Source organism: Danio rerio, chromosome 8 (assembly GCF_049306965.1).
Source record: "Danio rerio strain Tuebingen ecotype United States chromosome 8, GRCz12tu, whole genome shotgun sequence".
Taxonomy (NCBI): Eukaryota; Metazoa; Chordata; class Actinopteri; order Cypriniformes; family Danionidae; genus Danio; species Danio rerio.
The window spans coordinates 25,058,181-25,077,061 of NC_133183.1; the positions used below are offsets into that span (position 1 = coordinate 25,058,181).

An 18,881-nucleotide genomic window follows, 5' to 3' on the forward strand; every position below is an offset into this window, starting at 1 on the left:
TCTAGCTAAGAAGAGATTAGTATAATTAAACTGTCTTTCAGACTGATCAATGAATTTGTGCACTAATGACTCGATGTTATTTCTCCCCTCACCAGCAGATGGCGACAGAGGACAACGAAAACTGCGTGATTCATTGACGATCACAAAACATTATAGGATCAAACCACGCTAAATTCTAGTCAAACAACGTTTATTGATTCGTAAACACACATGATAATATATTTAATCAGGGTTACTGCTGTGATGTTTTCCTCAGTATCTAACCCTCATCTCCATCCAGTTGCTCAGGGGGTGATGCTCACGTCGTTGTGATGATGTCAGGAGTGGGCGTGGCCGAGTGAGATCTGCTGCATCTGGTACACTTACGTGATCGCGCGGTTCCCGGGGATGCAACCTCAAATTTAACATCGGTTTCGTTAACGCACTGACATTAGATCACGACGCCGGGGCCGACGAAACGGTAAGCTGTGCATGCGTCAAAACCACGTTACAGCCGCAGGAGAGGCGGATTTGTAGCCGCTCTCCTGATTTCTCACGGCTCGTGAATATTGGTCTGTAACGTTAACGGGAGCGAACAGGCCACAGAATATGGATGCTGGAGCGCAGAGCAAACCTGAGCACCCGGGCCCTTCCCGTGATGCAGAAACGAAGAAAGTCAGAGATTAGCTGGAAATCCGTGCAGTTTGTTGGTGAATTATATCACAGACCGTCATCTGTTAACACTGGAGATGACAGTCGGCATTTTGTAGAGCAGAAAAAAACAGGGTCTCACTGGCGTTTGTTGCTTAGATTCATTTCAGCAGATCGCCACTCCTCAGCCTCATATTAATGAAGAAATCATGTGTGTTTTTTGTTTTTTTCATGGTGACGGTGTATTTTGCATAGTTTTGTCTTGAGGCGGACACAGTGCGACATTTGTTAAAAACCGAGCGCTCTTTCATGCAGACCGAATAGCGCAGTTGAGGATCTGTAAACAGTAGGGATGGGAATCACGAGAAATTCAACGAGAAATTTCGATTTCACGTTCATTAACCCTATTAGCCTTTATTTTGAGGAAGAAATAACAGAAGCAAAACTGTTGTCGTTTGATAAAATAGTTTTTACAGAATCAAAGCCTTTTGCTGTCGTAAACAAAGCAGGCAGTTTTTCGTATGTATTTATAGACGCTGTAAATGCAGGCAATTGTCCCTTACAAATGTAATACATAACATGTATAAGTCATTGATTTTTTTTTCCACCATCTTCAGATGTTTTATGAACCTTGCCAATGTTAAATCTGATATGTGGTTATTCATAAAGATGTAGGCTATACAAAATTATAGATCCTTTATTTGACCATATATGTATGTGTTTGTAATCCTAATGGTTAAACATATGCAAACGGTCATTAATGCAATATTTCATATATTTATATATCTGTGAAATCCAAAAATGAACTCTTATGTTGTATATAAGATTTGTGAATTGTTAAGTGCAAAATCACACTCAGTTTTTTCCAGTGAGACATGATGAAGGGGCCGGCCTTGGCCATTGATTGCCAGTGTGTATTAGCCATGGGCCAGTATAATATTTTGATGGTTTGATAACCTTGGATTAAAATATAATGGCATCACGGTGTTGTGATTACTGGTCCAAAATAAATTATTCTTAAATGTCTGGGTAAAAACAATAACCTTTTTCCCCACTGAACAATATATTTTATTTTAGGAAACATTTAAAATATTTCGGACCAGTAGCTTATGATTTAGAGGTTCCTTTTTTGCTGGAGATACTGTTACCCTAAAAATAACAAATAAAATAGTAGTGAAAAACATGTAAAATTCTTTACACGTACCTTAGGAACAGTTCAATAGAAAACTTTGGTGGTTTTAAAATCTTGACTTTTCCAAACCACGGTAAACCTTGATACCGGTGATCATCCCATGCCTAGTGTGAAGTCCAAATACTTTGGCATCAATCTGAAGATTTGGCTAAAGATTTTTAGGAATCATTCAAAGTACTGGCTCAAAAGGTTTGTTTGTTCAGGAATCACGTTACTGTTTTGAATCAACTCTAAAAGAGAATCCACACTTTCATGAGCTGCTATCAAAATTATTTGGTTGTGTACAAACTATTGTGAGCTCTCCTTGTGGACCACTTTCAGGGATCAGTGATGCTGAATGCTGACAGCCCTGTTTTTTCAGCTCCTGAATCCTCTTAAAGTGTCTGGAAAATGTACAGGCTTAAACTTTTACACCATAACACCAGTTTTATTTATAATTATTATATCATATTTAAAGCTTAGTTTGCTTAAAAAATAATTAATATTTATTCACCTCAGTATGTGTTTCTTTATCTGTTGAAAAAAAAAAGAAGAAATTTTCAAAAATGTTAGAAACCGGTAACCATTGACTTTTATAGAAGAAAAAAACACTGGAAGTCAATAGTTAAATTTTTCTAAATAACATATTTCCTGTTCAACAGAAATAAAAGTCAAACAGGTTCAAATGGGTTAAGTGAAGGTTGCATAAATGACAGAACTTTCAGTTTTTGGGAGGCCTGTCTTTTTAAATGTTTTTTGTTTTTTATATAAAAAATCAATTTACAGGTGATTTTAGATTTTTTTCTAATGAGTTAAATCAATTGACTTTATTGGAGGCACTGCTGGTTTGAAAAAGTTGCCCTCAAAATGACTGAACCTATTGGTGACAGTAGGATAACACCTTAAATTTACCTGCCCTTAAAACCAAGTTCAAGTGGGTTGGAGAATCTTATGTTTTGCTTGTTAGACATGAACACCTGGTTGTATTTGAAATGTCTAGATTTTAATGAGAGTAAAACTGTAATAATTGTGCTCGGCTCATCAAATTCTTCTAGGGCACCAACAGTTAATCTTAGTAAATCAAGCTTTTCTGTGAAGCCTTGGGTAAAAAATCTGGGTGTTATCTTTGATGAAGGCTTGAGATTTGATAAACAGATAAGTGCAGTGGTCAAATCCTGCTTTTTTCAGCTTTAACTCACAGTCAAACCTATTCTGTCTGGACAAAAATTGAAAAAAATAATTTATGCTTTTATTACTTCTAGGTTGGACTACTGTAATCACTATATTTTGGGATTAGTCAGACAAATATCCCCATTACATTTAGTACAAAATGCTGCTGCAATCCTTTTAACCGGTACCATAAACTTACACTCTTTGCGCTGGTTGCATATCACTTTTGCATTCTTCCCCTGGTTTTTAAATTACTAAATGGCTTGGCACTTTCTTATCTGTCAGACTTGTTGGCTGAACATCAACCTGGTTGGTCTCTCCAGTCATCAAATCAGAGATTTTTATGCACTTGAGCCGAGGCTGAAATGCAAGGCTGATCGTGGTTTTCCTGTAGCTGGTCCTAGATTGTGGATCGCTCTGCTCCTCTGTATTAGGTCTATATAATCTCTGTCTGTTTTTAAATATAGGTTGAAAACTTGGCTGTAATTTTATATCTTTTTCTTGTGATTCGTATTGTGCAGCACATTGGTCAACCTTTGGTTGTGTTTACTAGTGCTATATAAATAAAATTGGCATTGGTGTCGGATCATAATGCTGCTTTACAAGTAATTCATACCCAATTAGTTTGTCAATTTCATATGTTCTATTTTCAGATGTCAGGAAAATAATGTAATGTTTTGGAGTGACATAGTATAAAGGTATCCGTGTGGTCTTAAAAACAAAATCCTAAAATGTCCTAAGTTTTAAAATCAAAATTTGAGGCCCTAAAAATTCTTAAATTCACTGAAATCTTCTTATCTTTTGAAATCTTTAAATAGGTCTTATGGTCCTATGTCTATGTAAAGCTATCCAATTGGGCCAACACCGATCCAATCACTATCATTTCATCTTAATAAAAGTTTATTTATTATATCTTATTTAATAACTCTATTTACCAACTCATATTTTTATTTATATACATATGGTTTAATTATCTTGCTTACAATAGCATTAGTTTTTTAATGTTTTAACTGACACATTAGGAAAAAATCCTTAGTGTTTAGCCTTGTGTAAATGTGAAATTTCATTGATGAAATCTGCAGAAACCCTGTATAACAAGGATGTCTATGGAAAGACCCCTTTTTAGTCTGCCACATTTTTTATTTTAGATGAAATAATTGTCATCAATAGTTTACAGAATAAAACAAAATGACATTTTACTCGAACTCGAATATTTTACTGTGTTAAACTATGTTTATCGTGTGTTAAATATTTTAAAATGCAGAGAAGCTGAACAATTTCAAGTGGTCTTTTAATTTTATTAATAGTATATGTTATACCTACTCTTCAGAAACTAGTAGTATACAAAATACTTGTAGTATTTGCTCTTTGATTTCGAACTTATCTGAGGCATCTGCTCCCTAATGGCTTCTTTTGAGCCACTTAATAGTTTGTCTGAATTATCAGGGTTCAACAGTGCTGAGTAAACTATCTTATATGCTCCAGTCAGCTGACGAAAGCTCTGGAGATTGATTTGACACAAACCCAGGCCTTTCCAGACATGAGACAAGCGCATAGAGAGACAGTTTTACACTTGCTCCGTTCTCCCACTGACATGAAACAGTGCCAGACCTTTTATTGTGTGCTTGAATATTAAAGTGAAATACACCATATTACCGTTGTAATCTAACAGTCTTCACATAACAATATGGATTTGACTGATGTGCATGCAGAGCAACACTAGTGAAATGTGTCATCGCACTGCTAGGCTGTGAATATGGCATCTGCTGGAAACTGAACCCTTTGATATCCTGTGGTATTGATTTCTCTTTCTGGGGGACTAACACAAGAAAAATCAGCTGACAGGAAAAGCGTGAGTCAGCCGATGAATCATGAATAATCCCTGATGATCACTAGAGCTGCTAGTTATGTCATCAGTACAGTAGTAAACTGTATTAGTGTGTAATAATCACGCAACCTGTCATTAGAAATGTCTCTGCTATGACAGATTCAGACAAAAAAGCCAGCAGCAAGATGCTCGTTGTTCTAAACCTGTATGTTATCTTTAAAAGATCCAGTGACTCTGTTTTGCCTCTTAAGCCAAGCTATTGATTTGAAATCCATTTAATTTGCTAATTATCTTGAGTGGTTTAAACCACAAACTATGATCTGTAGAATATCGGACACGGTTTCTCTGCAGGTTGTTCATTTGATGAGGCAGGTTTTGTGGGTTTAGTGGCAAGTTTATAATCTGTATATAATTGGCAACTTCCAGGCTTTCTAAAGAGTTGTGGAAATGAGATTATTTTGATTGTTTTTTGCAGCAATCATTGATATAAATAGCAATTTTTCTTTTAATTTTCTTATGTTTACAATTCTCTTATGTTTACAATTCTCTTATGTTTACAATTTTGGGAACTTTGAAGTAAACTCTCACTCCAGAATGTCTGGTCTTTTTGAGAAGAGTCCAACTATGTGACATCAAAAATCCATTTTCATTATTAGTTTTTCAGTCCCAGAGTAAATGAAGCGTGCCAGTTTAACTATGGATGTGCCAGTGTGCGTATATTACTGAGATTTAACCAAAGCAGAACAGCTTTCAGGACATGCACCATGGGCATTGCTAGGCCTGTTTTAGGGAAGCTGTAGCCCCCCCTATATGTCTACTCAGCCCCCCTAAAACTTTGTGATTAGCTCACAAACTGTGCAGTAAATGATTGCTTTTTGATAAGAAAATGGCAGCAGAATTCGGCTTCTCCCCAGCTTTTGTTTTTCATTTGATCAGCAAACCACAGCCGTGGACAGCGCGAGAATTTATTAATGACTTGTTATAATATCTGCTTATTAATTTGCAGTAATTGCAATTTTGAACGTTTCGCTATTTTTATTTCATAATGAACTGCCAATATTAAACACTTTACAATTCGTGTGGCATTAACTATACCATACAGTCTTGCACAGAAAAGATTAAATAGTGACAGAACCACTTAGAGAATGTACTCGTTTTAACAATGTCTGACAGAGATAGAAACATCAAGTGTTGTCTAGTATTAAAAAAAATGTATATGTGTTTTGTTATTCAGATCATAAAATATGTGAATTAGCCTGTAAGTTTAAATATATATATGTGTGTGTGTGTGTGTGTGTGTGTGTGTGTGTGTGTGTGTGTGTGTGTGTGTGTGTGTGTGTGTGTGTGTGTGTCAATTTATAAAAAGAATGGCCATTTATTTATTTAAACATGCACTTGAATACAGAAAGTGGTTTTTACTAAAGTAAACAGGTGGGTTGAGCCTATTTGGCTTACTCTGAACTCAAACGGCTATGCCTTTCTATGTAATACAGTGGAATACTAGTATACAACCAATATTAAACAAATATTTTTTAAGTGAATTACTACTAAATTGCTACTTATAAATGTAATACTAGGCTTTATATATATATATATATATATATATATATATATATATATATATATATATATATATATATATATATATATATATATATAATTTATTTATTTATATATATTTATTTATTTATATATATATATATATATATATATATATATATATATATATATATATATATATATATATATATATATATATATATATATATATATAAAGCCTAGTACATATATATCAAATTTTACCTTATAAGGAGCCGAGGCCCCCTAAAATAAGAATCCTAAAATCGCCGCTGACATGTACTATAGGGGCAGGGGAGGATTTGTCTTTTGATTTCAGCTAGATCACAGATTGACCAAGCTACATGAAACGTATTGCGTTCCACATTGAATGATAAATTACTCACCCTGTAGGTTATACTCATCCCCATGTTAAAGACAGAGTGTAAAGTCAGATCAAGTGAGATAAGCAAAGCAAATATGATGATGATAGATTATTTATGATTTATGCTGGTGGTTATGATGAAGGTCAGTGTCCTTTATTGTAGATATTCCGTTATGCAGTTTCCTAAAGGCTGATTTATACTTTAGTGTCGCGTGATGGGCGTATCCCATGGCACCTGCCTTGCGCATAGTGGTGCATTTATACTACTGCGTGCTGTTTGTGTTGCTCTGCAATAACATTTCCAAAACCCTAACCGGCAGTAGGTTTTTATGTTGCTCTGTGTCGAGTTTCCTTGCAAGTGTTTTGTTTTGTCTGAAAGCTACATGTAGCTAAAGCTCGCTCATTCAGAGGCGAGAACCGGCGGAGGTACAACAACTTTAATCATAAGGTAAACATAAGACAAAAGTTTCCATCTGGAGCTCTTTTACGGGACTTGACACTTGTAAACACTTGCTCCATTCGGCTCGCAGCTCTCAGCAACTCCTATGCTTGTCAGCGCTACCAAGCTGACCAATCACACAGCTTGCGCTTTGTGTTGTTGCAACATGTAGTTACATCTTTTTTTGACGAGTGCACGTCAGAATCACCCACACCGAGGGCTATGAGACTGCGCAAAGGCTGCGCTGCACCATATGCTTGCGATTGATGCCGAAGTATAAATCAGCCTTAAGGGTGTATGTTCACCGAAATGTTTTTGTGATGTACCTTTACAAGTTTATTTACAGACTGATTTATTGACTGTTGCCGATGTATTGTCCCGCCTCTCCTCCACTGTGATTGTACAGCTATATCAAAAGTGATACTAATGAGCGCTACATATTTCGAAGGCATGTAGATCATCAATGCTTGCTCAGCACCTTCCTGCACTGCAGGCACTCAAAAAGCTTGGTGATACCATTGACAACAACAGAAAACAAACTCTCAGCTCTAAAAAAAAAAAAATGCACAAAAGCAACAATCTCATATTGGTGCTCAGCCAAAAAACAGTATATTATAACATATATAAATTATACAATATAATATAAATGAAACAATATAAAGGCTCCAGAAGTATCAAATTTATATACTAAATGGCTATCACATAGCATGTGACATTTCGAGCACACCAGCTCTTCATCAGACATTTATTTGAACTCATTGTCTGATCACTTTATTAGCTTTTTTTCTATTATGAAGTTCCCTTCAGTTATTATGCTTTGTATTTGAAATAAGGTCATATTGTGCCTCATTTGAAGATGTCTGTGAAGTTTAAGCTCAAAACACTCAACAGAAGGGCTTAGGGTTGTCACAATATACGGTACCAATCAGTGCTGAAATTTTAAAACGTCCATTTTCTACGAACATTTAAGCGCTATTGAGCACGTTCTTAAACAAAGCTGATTTGCCACTGTGTTCATGTGCTCAACAAAAATGACTGAACTCACCGCTGTTTACAGTGTAACTACAGATACAGGGACACTGGAGTGTTTCAAAGTCCCGTCGATTAGCTGGTTTGTCTATAAGCTGACATAAGAGCGATCCACTGATGAATTGCGGCTTTAAAATGCTTTAATGTCCCTGTATCTGTGGTTATTCTCTGTAAACAGCATTGAGTTCGGTGTACTAATGACCTTCTTGATCAATTACAGTCATTTCTGTTAAAGCTCATGAACAGTACTCAAATGTTTGCGGGAAATGGACATTTTTAAATTTTCAGTATCAATTTCAGTATCAGTTGGTACAAAAGGGCTTTAATATGCTATTCTGACAGAAACAATAAAAAAAGTGAATCTCTCACAGAATGAAAATCTGAAATGACCAAGTGAAACAGTCCAGCATAAAATATATTTTGCCTGAATAGATAACACTTAACCAACATTGTTGAGCATATTTTGTTCAAAAATTAAATTCAAGCACAGTGTTGGGAGATGGACCCACTTATAGCACTTAAATGTGGAAAAAGTCAGATTTGAATAATGTGATTGAAGAATATGATGTTTTTGTGAATAGTTTTGCTCTCGTGATCTAGCATGACTTGTGTTTGTATGTGTTTAGATTGTCGAGGATTGGCCTGATTCACCATGGCTGAGCAGCAGAGGCAGCGCAGTCTCTCCACGTCCGGAGAATCTCTCTATCATGTGCTGGGGGTCGATAAAGTGGCCACCGTCGATGACATCAAGAAGTCATACCGGTGAGTTCCAGGGGCTCCGCCTCGTCCTCAGCATCCTGTTTTGGTTCATTTCTCTTACTTCTTTTACTGGCTGTGTTTTTTACCAGATGTTTATCAGCTAAATGCAGCACAGCAATGTGGAGCCCCGCAGCTCAATAAAACTTAAGTGCGTTCAGGGACCACTTACCATGTACAGTTTTAGCTACTCTAAGACCACATAAAAAATTGGATCTTGTTGTGTAGCTTTTTTTAAAAGAGATATTACGGTTTGAGGGTTTTATTACAATAACATAGTATAGAAACATCACAGCATTGCTTTCATTGTATCATGAATCAAAGATATTTAGTTGTTCTTCATGAAAACTTTAAAAAAGCCATTTAATTGTTATAAATACGACTGTCTAGAACAAAAATAGTGTTACACTATATTTGTATATGTTATCACTTGTGTAATTTTGTAAAATAACAGTTGTGTTGTCATTTATTGGGCAAGCAACAAACTTTAAACAACTAAAAATTAGTTTTAATGCTAGTTTACACCCACATTTTTATTCCATTCATTTTTATATTCTACTTCTTAATAACAGTAATTGTGCATCTGACAAAGATTGGTGGTGTAATAAATGTATTTGTAGTCAAATAAGTTTAAACACAATATATATTAATTAACTAATGAAGTCATTCACGTTTATTTTATTTATCTGTTGTGACCAGAAAAAAAGGTCCTATACACTGCATTGAAATGTGATACAAATACCAAAATCTGGAATTTAATGCAAACCATGTTGCATCTTTTAAAGGAAACTGGCATTGAAGTATCACCCTGACAAGAACCCTGACAACCCCGAGGCGGCTGATAAGTTTAAAGAGATAAACAATGCTCATGCCATCCTCAACGACCCGACAAAGAGAAACATCTATGACAAGTACGGCTCGCTGGGACTTTATGTGGCTGAACAGTTTGGAGAAGAGAACGTCAACACTTACTTCGTTCTGTCCAGCTGGTGGGCCAAGGTATGACTGCATTTATAAAGTTAATAGGGTTCATTTATGTGTGTGTTTGTTCAGTGGAAAAACTTCAACAGGAAAAGATATTCAGAAAGATTTTTCAACAGCCGTTACTTCAATCTTAAGTAAATTCTAAAATGCTGATTTTTTTTCCCTAACAAACATTTTTAGTGTGATAATTTTTGAGAGTCTTGTATTGTACATTTTCAGAAGTCTTTAATGCACTGAAAGCTCAAAATAATAAAACAGCAAATATTTTTAAATATAAATTCTTTTAACCATACTTCACCAGTAGATTGATTGGACTGAGTATTGCAAACCCTATTTCTATTACAAGATTTCTAAAATGCAAATTAGGCATTATTTATGTTAATATGTGGTAATTTGCATACATTTCTAGTACATAACTTGAACACTGAATAAAGTCAGGGTTTGTCTTATTATTAACATATTATTTTTACAGTGATTTAGGATTTCATTTTTATTGTTTTATTTATAATTCAGAAAGTTTCATGAAAAATATTATTTTTCAAACTATGTATGAACATATATGTCTGAAAAACCCCAAAGAAAACCAAAAAACTGCAAAAATACAGCAAATACGCTACCTGACAGAAGTCTTGTCGTTGATCCCAGTTGTAATGCCCCATTCACACGGGGTGCAAGCGTCAATGCTTTCCATTTACTTTGAATAAGTGATGCGACGTCAGGCGTTGCCGAACTGCATTATGGATCCGTCTGCGTTGCTTCAGTGGCGTTGCTCGCTGCAGAAATTGGGAATTTCTCAGAAGCATCGTCAATCAGATCGCTTTATGCAAATACAACAGCTTAGACAGTAACTGATTGAAGACTAATTTTATTAGCTGACGCTGCTATGACGATCTCATCAGCCCCAACTTCAGATACGTCCTCTGTCAAGCATTGATGCTGAAGCCCCGTGTGAATTGGGCATAAGATCAACAAATAATAACTTATTTGGAAAAGTGGCTGATTTTTCAGATAAATCATCTGTTGAACTGCATCCAATCATCACAAATACCACAGGAGACCTATTGGAACCCGCATGGACCCAAGATTCTCATAGTAATCTGTCAAGTTTGGTGAAGGAAAAATCATGGTTTGGGGTTACATTTAATATGGGGGCCTGTGAGGGATCTGCAGAGTGGATGGCAACATCAACATCCTGAGGTGTCAAGACTTGTATTACCAATTACATTACAAACCACAAGAGAGGGCAAATTCTTTAGCAGGATAGCTCTCATTCTCATACTTCAGCCTGTTGTCTGGGGTAAGATGAAGGGGACGGCATGAAGATGAGTCCAAATAATCTTGATGAACTCTGGGAGTCCTGCAAGAACGCCTTCTTTGCCATTCTAGATGACTTTATTAATAAGTTATTTGAGTCATTGCAGAGATGTTTGAATGCAGTCCTCAAAGCTCATGGGAGTAAAACACAATATTAATTCTTTTTCCACTGCACCATGACTTTATATTCTATAATGTACATTATTTCGGTTAAGTGACAAAGACTTTTGTCTAAGCAAAGTCAGACCTTACTGTCCTTATCAAATAATTAAAAATCAAGGTATGATCAAATTTTATTTAGGTAAAATAAGCATAATTTAGAGGCCTTTGCATTTCATATGAGCCACTTTTGATACCAAATGATTCAAGTAGAAGTCAAGTCATAATTTGTTGTTCCTAAAACTTGGACCAGTTACAAGATTTTTGTCAGATAGAGTGTATATGGAAAAAAATTCAAAGTCAACAAAAGTGCATGAAAAATCAGTGTTTATTCCTGCAGTGTCTCAGCTTTCCATTATAAACATCTCTAAAAATCAATTCAGTACATCCTTGCTGAATAAAAGCATACATTTTCCCAGAAAAGAAATGAACACCTTTGAATAATAATATTGTTGTGTTGCTCTCTGTCTCCCCCTGCAGGCTCTGTTTATTTTCTGCGGTCTGGCTACAGGCTGCTACTTCTGCTGTTGCCTCTGCTGCTGCTGTAACTGCTGCTGTGGGAAGTGTAAACCACGGCCACCCGATAGACCGGACCCAGAGTTTTACGTCTCCCCTGAAGACCTAGAGGCCCAACTGCAGTCTGATGAGAGAGGTTAGATGTGCTCACGTGTGTATACATACATATATATGATGGCTTCTAGAGATAACTTCAGAGCTCAAAACAGGATTCTTATTGTTAATAATTAATTTCACTATGGAGCAAATGAATGGAGTTTTGTCTTTCAGAACTAGGGCTGAACAATATATCGTTTGAGCATTGATATATGTAACCCCACCGGTCCTACCCCACCCAACCCGCTCTGAGCTGGGATCGAACCGGCGACCTTCCACATGGAAGTCGGTTGCTCTAACAAGGAGGCTAAAGACCATGGCCTCCAGCTAGGGCTGGGCGATTCAGCAAAAAAAAAAAAGTCGAGTTTTTTTTATAAAGTTTGACCGATTCACGATTTCGTTTTTTTTTTTTTTTTTAGTGTGTTACTAGTCTTCTCAAAACATTACAACATGACTGAAGTAACATTCTCTTTAAAAGTAACTTTAAAAACCATCTGGTTAAGGAACATTGTATTTTTAATGGCCATGTCATACAAAAATTGGTCAAGGTGTAAATGAATGTAAAACAAATTCACGAGTCAAATAGCGTTGCTGAAGATTTGAATATAAAATATTTGTGTAAATATTGCACTTGCAGTAATACAGAGGTATTTTTACAAGTTTTGCTAAGCCTAGGAAAGATTGGCTGTCAGCTCGGCTTTGACTTTGTCTTCTGATTGAATGACAGGTTGTAATGCTGCTGCCTTTTTCTTAAAAAGATACAGTTTAGGAAAAAGGACTGAACATGGAAACTGTAAAGCCTAATTTAACCCAATGTGTGAAGTTGTGGACGTATAGCAGGAGCGAATACAAGCACCAGATGTGTGTCTAATATAAAATAATATATTTAATCTATTTTTCCTTTCCCTCCTTTTAAATACCGATCATTTGATGCGCTTTGCTCCACTCTCTGTATTATGCTGCCTGATCTGTCTGGTTTTCAACTAGGTCCGCTAAATGACGTCATGGGGGCGGGTACTTTCATTTTCACTGCTACAGTCCCTCACCTCTACTCTTGTTCAAACCAAAAGATCAGCGCGGTTTTTCACATGGCAGGCTTTTACGTCCTTCATACATGTTGAGATCGAGTTTATCGACTTGATGAGGGAATGTCTTGACAATCCACACAGACGTGCAACAAGTAAAATCCTACACGCTTTAACAGGCAGTCAAGCAGGTCGCCCACCAGAAGCGCTGCGACACGGCGCGGACATGACAGTTTAAACTATCACACACCAAACGTGCACATTCGCATGATATTTAACATGAAACTAATCAGATGGCGCTCTGTGGGCCGGCTGAAATGAGAACTGATTCGTGAATCGTGGCTGGGCGGCGCCAATGTGTATATAGAAACCTGTTTAGAATTCTAAAATCCATGGCGTGGTGCTGTGTGGGGCGTCGCCGAGAGGCGCTTTTGGTGTGCTTCCTGCTTCATTTAGAGAGTGAACCAAAGCGCATTGCTGCCATTATAATGTATTAAATATATATATTTTTAAAAATCGCGATTTCTCGATTTGATTCAAAATTAAATCGTCTTAACGTGAATTCGAATTAATCGAAAAAATCGCCCAGCCCTACCTCCAGCATCTGTCGCTAGAGCACCTTTAGGGGTCAGGGGAGTGAGGTTTACCTGCACAGCACTTACTAGCTGGCCTCCGTTACATATGCAATGTGTGAATCCCCAATAAACACATCGCAGAATTAAATTATTTACAATATACAATAATTTATACAACAACGACCACATTATTTTATGTTGGATTCTTCAATTTTTATATTTGAATACTGTTAGGCCAGAAAACCATAATGCATCGTTTATTTAAACCTTTTTTGCCCTGTCATATTTACATATACTTAATTTATTCAATTTTATGCAGATGTAAGGTATAGAAAAGACTCGATCCCCTAGTCGATCTAAATTAACGATATCAATGAAGTCATCTGGTGAAATTATATTGATTTCGCAATATACATCGCAGCAAAACAAAACATTGCAATGTCAGACTTTTCCAATTTCATTCAGCCCTATTCTGAACCCAAGAGTTGTGTTGTGTTGTCCTTCATATTCTGCTTTAACCATTGCTTTTCTCTTGAAATCTTTTTGCAGAGACAGTCGGTGGTGAACCTATTGTGTTGCAGCCTTCTTCTGCCACAGAAACCACCCAGCTAACGTCTGACGGGTACCATACTACCTACCACACCGATACCGGCTTCAACTAAAACAGCCATTCTCTTAGCCTCCACCACGTGGTTTGTCTAGCGCCATCCCTCCAATGGGAAAAATGAATGAAAAGAATCCTTCAACTACAACTAAAAAAAAAAGCCTGTTTTTAGAGGAGGAAAGCCAGCGATGGAGCTGAATTGTTTAGCGTATCCTGTCCCTTATTCACACAACCACTTCCATCACCCACGCAAGATCCGCCTCACAGTACCGTAGCTTAAAAAAAAAGCTTAAGAAAAAAAAGTAAAAAAAAAAAAAGATCTTGTCGTTTACCCTGATCTCTTTGTTGCCTTTGACCTCCGATCTTGCCTTCCACTCGTTCCCTCGCTCCTCCAGCCAGATTTGCTCGTCGTCCTGTGGCATGCACTGTTCCTTGACTTTGAGAAATTTCCCCACCGTTTTTGGTATATTTATTGACATGAGATGTTCGTTCCCGGTTCTAAGTGCTTGAGTGTGGTTTAAAGTCGACTCCGTGAACTTGCCATAGGTGTTCGAAGACTAGTGTGGCTGCTCTGAGAAGCAGCAGGAATTGTTTTCATTTATAAAATGGACTTTTTGTTTGTTTACCCATTCAATCCTCCTGGTTTACTGCGAAGTTTGTGTCCCTGTAATGCCATTTTATCTCCTATGTGTCATAAATTTGAGAGTTAACAGCGATATTTAAAGTTTTCTGGCCTCGCTTTGTTCATGTTGTTTCATTGCAGCTTTTTTTTCTGAGAGAGAGAAAGATACAATCAGTGCGACTAATTACATGCCATTCATTTGTAGTATTCTGCTCATTGTACATTCGTTTTTTGTGTTGTTTTGGGGACGATAACCTGAGCCAAAAGTAGGAGTTTTCTCTGTGTGTGGAATGATTTGAGCCGTCATCTCTGTGTAATGTGTAGATTGTTCGTTGGCGTGTGATAACATGTTTGGACACTCAGCTTTGGTCTTAATGTTAAACTCAGTTTGGCCCAGTTGTGTCTCTTTTCTCTCATCGCAAAGGGAATCGCAAACTGATATAAACGCCCATATCTTGAGTGTGTACGTGAGCTGAAAACTTAAGCTAATTTTTTATATAGATCTACAATCAACACATCACATCTATGTACAATATATGTATATTTTGGGCATTTTTTTATATTTTAGTTTTTGGTGCGTGTCCTTTATTCTTTGTGACTGTGGTTCTGGCCTGTTGTGGGCACTTGAGATTCTCTATGCCAAGATGTACTGTCTATTGTGTGAGAAATGCCTGTTTTTAGTCATTAATTATTGAGCAGTAACCGTTTATTTATTGCAGTGGCAATTTATTTTAACTCTACAAGCATCCAGATTACACAAGTTCAGTCTTTCAAGGCCATGCTAAATATTAGTCTTGATGCTAGTTTATACCCATATTTTTATACTAATGATTTGAGCCTATCAGAAATCAGAAATTATTCATTCTGAACATTAAACAGTTTTTTTTTTTTTTTTTTTAACTCATTAATGACCAAGTAAATAACTGCAATTGGGCACCTGGCAAAGATTGGTGGTGTAATAAATTTGTTGGGGATCTAATAAATGTAAACACTTGTAGAGTGTAGAGACCACTTTTAAATTCTGTTTTTCTGGAGATGCTGGATTTGCTAGAAATGTGTTTGAATTAAGTGCAACACATTGTTGTGTTGTCTAAAATGAACACTCAAAAACTGATGTTTGCTGATTCAAACTACTTATTAAAAATGAGCTGAAACAACACACGTCTTGAGGATATTTGGGGAAAACTACATTATTTCATGTTCAACCCAGGTTAACTCAAGTTAACTTAATTGCTTGATGTTTTCCCAACGCAAATGAATCGTGTGAAATCCAGCACATTTTCATTGATTTTAAACATGTCTGTAAACCTGGTGAGTTCTTTTCTTATTTTGACACAGCTGTCATTTATGCTCTGAATGACAACATTGTAACTTTGAACTTAGAAGAAATGCCATTAAAAACGTTTTGCTTAACAATTTGACTATAAATCATGACTATATGATAGCTATGAATAAAAATAATAAGAAATTACTATAAATTGAAAATTCAAAAAATTGGATTTTGTCCATAAATTAATGACTAATAATTAAAATGACTACAGTGACTGTAAATTAAACTATAAATAAAAAAAATCCAATGTCTATAAATTAAAATGGCTATAAATTTAAAATCCCCAAAATAAATTTTGACTAAATTATTGACTATTAATTAAAAATATTATAAATTAAAAATCCAATGACTAGAAATTACTTAACTATAAATTATGTATTTATACTATAAATTGATTATAAATTAAAAATCATGTATATGTCTATAAATTACAATGACTAATAAATTAAAAATCCAAAGAAACTGAGAATTGCAGAGTGGTCTGTACATTGTTTCCAAAGCTGTATAATCTAAGCTTGTTTGTATGACATTGCAATACATATTCAGAAAAGTTATGAAAATTAGTTGTCTTTTGACAGTTTTATTAAAACAAGTAAAAAGTCATTTAGCCTGGTAAAAAAAAATTGTAATGATAATGTTTTTTCTTGCAATTACTGTATAAGGATGTTAAAATATATAAGTCAAATATGGTTTAAAAGAAGGCATGGGCTGAAGTCATCTTCTGATTCTGGCGGTATAATAACCTAAATGAAAATATGACATTTTTACAGTATTGTAATCATTGCTCTAAAATATATTCATTTTAAATGTCTGGGTAAAATACAAGAACTTTTCCCCCCTTTGAACACAAAATATTTTATTTTGTGAAACTTTTCAAATATTTTGGAGCAGTAAACATGTCAGGCTGAATAATTCAAATGAATCATTGACTTTTGCTGTCTACATTCCTTTTGAAAACACTGATTTCTTTACAATTAAAGCAACATCTTTGGAGATCTTTTCTGCTGGAAATAATGTTGTCCTAAAAAAACAAAAAAGTAAATAAAATATCTTACACATACCTTAGAAACGACATAGCACAAAATTTTGGTTTTAAAACCTTGACTTTTCCAAATCGTGGTATACCTTGAAAACGGTTATTGCCTATTTAAAAGTAATGCACAATGTTTGCTCTTTTTGAGGGCAGAGTTTAAAAAGAAGTAAATGCAACTCCCTTGGTAGTTGCATTACCCTTATTTTCACTGAGCAGATTGAACGAAGTTGCAATCTTGGATGATATAATTGAGCAGCTATGGATTGATGCTACTTAACACTTTAATCGATTCTCCTTTATCTCAGAGGTGGCATTATCCATCAAAATATTCAACTATTTAAATCAATCATCAAGCTGTTTGTGTGTCATATAGCCTAATAATGTGGTCCTGATCATCGTGATTGTTTTTGCTTATAATTTTTTATGCTTTTAGTTTTCAGCGAATTTGACAGCGTACTGAGTACAGGCGGTCCTTTCCCTTTTCAAGTATGTCCGAAAGTGCTTTAATAACCTTCTTATACCAAACCTGATTTTCTGAATCTGCAATTGCAAACAACCTGATGACCATCAATACCATGTTAACTCATTTACTCCAACGTGTCTCAATGCTTTCTTACATGGGCATTTCTGAATTGTGTTTTTTTTATCTGTCTGCCATTTTTCCTTCTCGGCTCAATCTGAAGCTTAATACAAATGTCACCAGCCATGTTCATTCACATTTTCTAGATACTCTTCAAATGCCAATGATTTTTCATTGAACTGTTTACATTTCATTATTATTGAGTACAATGGTATCTTGGGTCACTATCTGCTCGCTTTCTTCTCTCTCTTTCTCTCTCTGTCTTTCTCATTCCCTTGTTCCAATGCTCTAGATGGTTTTTAATGGATGTTAGCCTCTGTGGTCTTTTTTTTTTCCTGTGCATTTATCTGTATCAGAACTACACTTGTATAAAGAGTATGGCTTATTCGATGATATTTTAAGTTGGATGAATCTTTAAAAAAATAAATAAATAAAATAAATCCGTGGAGTAAAAATGATCAGGAAAATGTTGCATATTATGTCTTCAGAAAGAAGAGAAGATGTTTAGTGTAATTATAGTGAAATGGTAATTTTATGCATTTTTTTATTTTATTTATGACCTTATTTTGTCATGTTTATAAACAATTGTCCTTGTTTCAAATGGTATGTTACATGAGTTTGACTCTGAAACTATGCTACTCATGGTTCTATAGTGAAGGTCTCTTGTACATACACTGAATTATTAAAAAGAATAATACTGGACCTTTATGTTGTAGCATGGTTATTGTATTAATAAAAGAGAAAACATTTATTTGCTGGTGTAAAATAAATGTTTATGAACATTTGTTGTGGCTGAGAGTAATCTTCTTAAAGGGGGCCTATTATGCTAAAATCAATTTTGTAAGGGGTTTAAACATGTTCGTGTGGCAACCGTCTGTGAACAAAGCAGCTTCTAATAGTAAACATTTATTCATTTTATTTCTCATAATTACACTTCATAAAAACTGCAGAAACACTTTCATTGACATTCTCCCTTTGTAAGTGTCACCAGAGTGGGAAAGCCCCCACCTATTAGTGACAATCTCTCTCTCATTGGTGTTGGACATTAGTTTTCTTTTTGAATCTGCCACTATTCTGC

The 18,881-nt window shown here is 35.6% G+C and overlaps 1 protein-coding gene across 1 annotated transcript; it reads left to right on the forward strand.

Moving 5' to 3' along the window:
- Nucleotides 1-335: 335 nt before the first annotated feature.
- Nucleotides 336-14,531, forward strand: dnajc5aa (DnaJ (Hsp40) homolog, subfamily C, member 5aa). Its single transcript, NM_001002464.1, has 5 exons — nucleotides 336-460; nucleotides 8,836-8,971; nucleotides 9,751-9,964; nucleotides 11,903-12,074; nucleotides 14,184-14,531. Exons 2-5 carry the CDS (start codon nucleotides 8,862-8,864, stop codon nucleotides 14,294-14,296), a joined length of 609 nt encoding a protein of 202 aa, NP_001002464.1. The 5' UTR covers nucleotides 336-460; nucleotides 8,836-8,861; the 3' UTR covers nucleotides 14,297-14,531.
- The last annotated feature ends 4,350 nt before the right edge of the window (nucleotides 14,532-18,881 follow it).

Bases quoted from the DNA above. Each gene is read 5' to 3' on its own strand.
- dnajc5aa (NM_001002464.1), top strand. From the start codon at position 8,862: ATGGCTGAGCAGCAGAGGCAGCGCAGTCTCTCCACGTCCGGAGAATCT. The intron at 8,972-9,750 runs GTGAGTTCCAGG...CATCTTTTAAAG, and splicing joins GACATCAAGAAGTCATACCG to GAAACTGGCATTGAAGTATC. The intron at 12,075-14,183 runs GTTAGATGTGCT...ATCTTTTTGCAG, and splicing joins ACTGCAGTCTGATGAGAGAG to AGACAGTCGGTGGTGAACCT.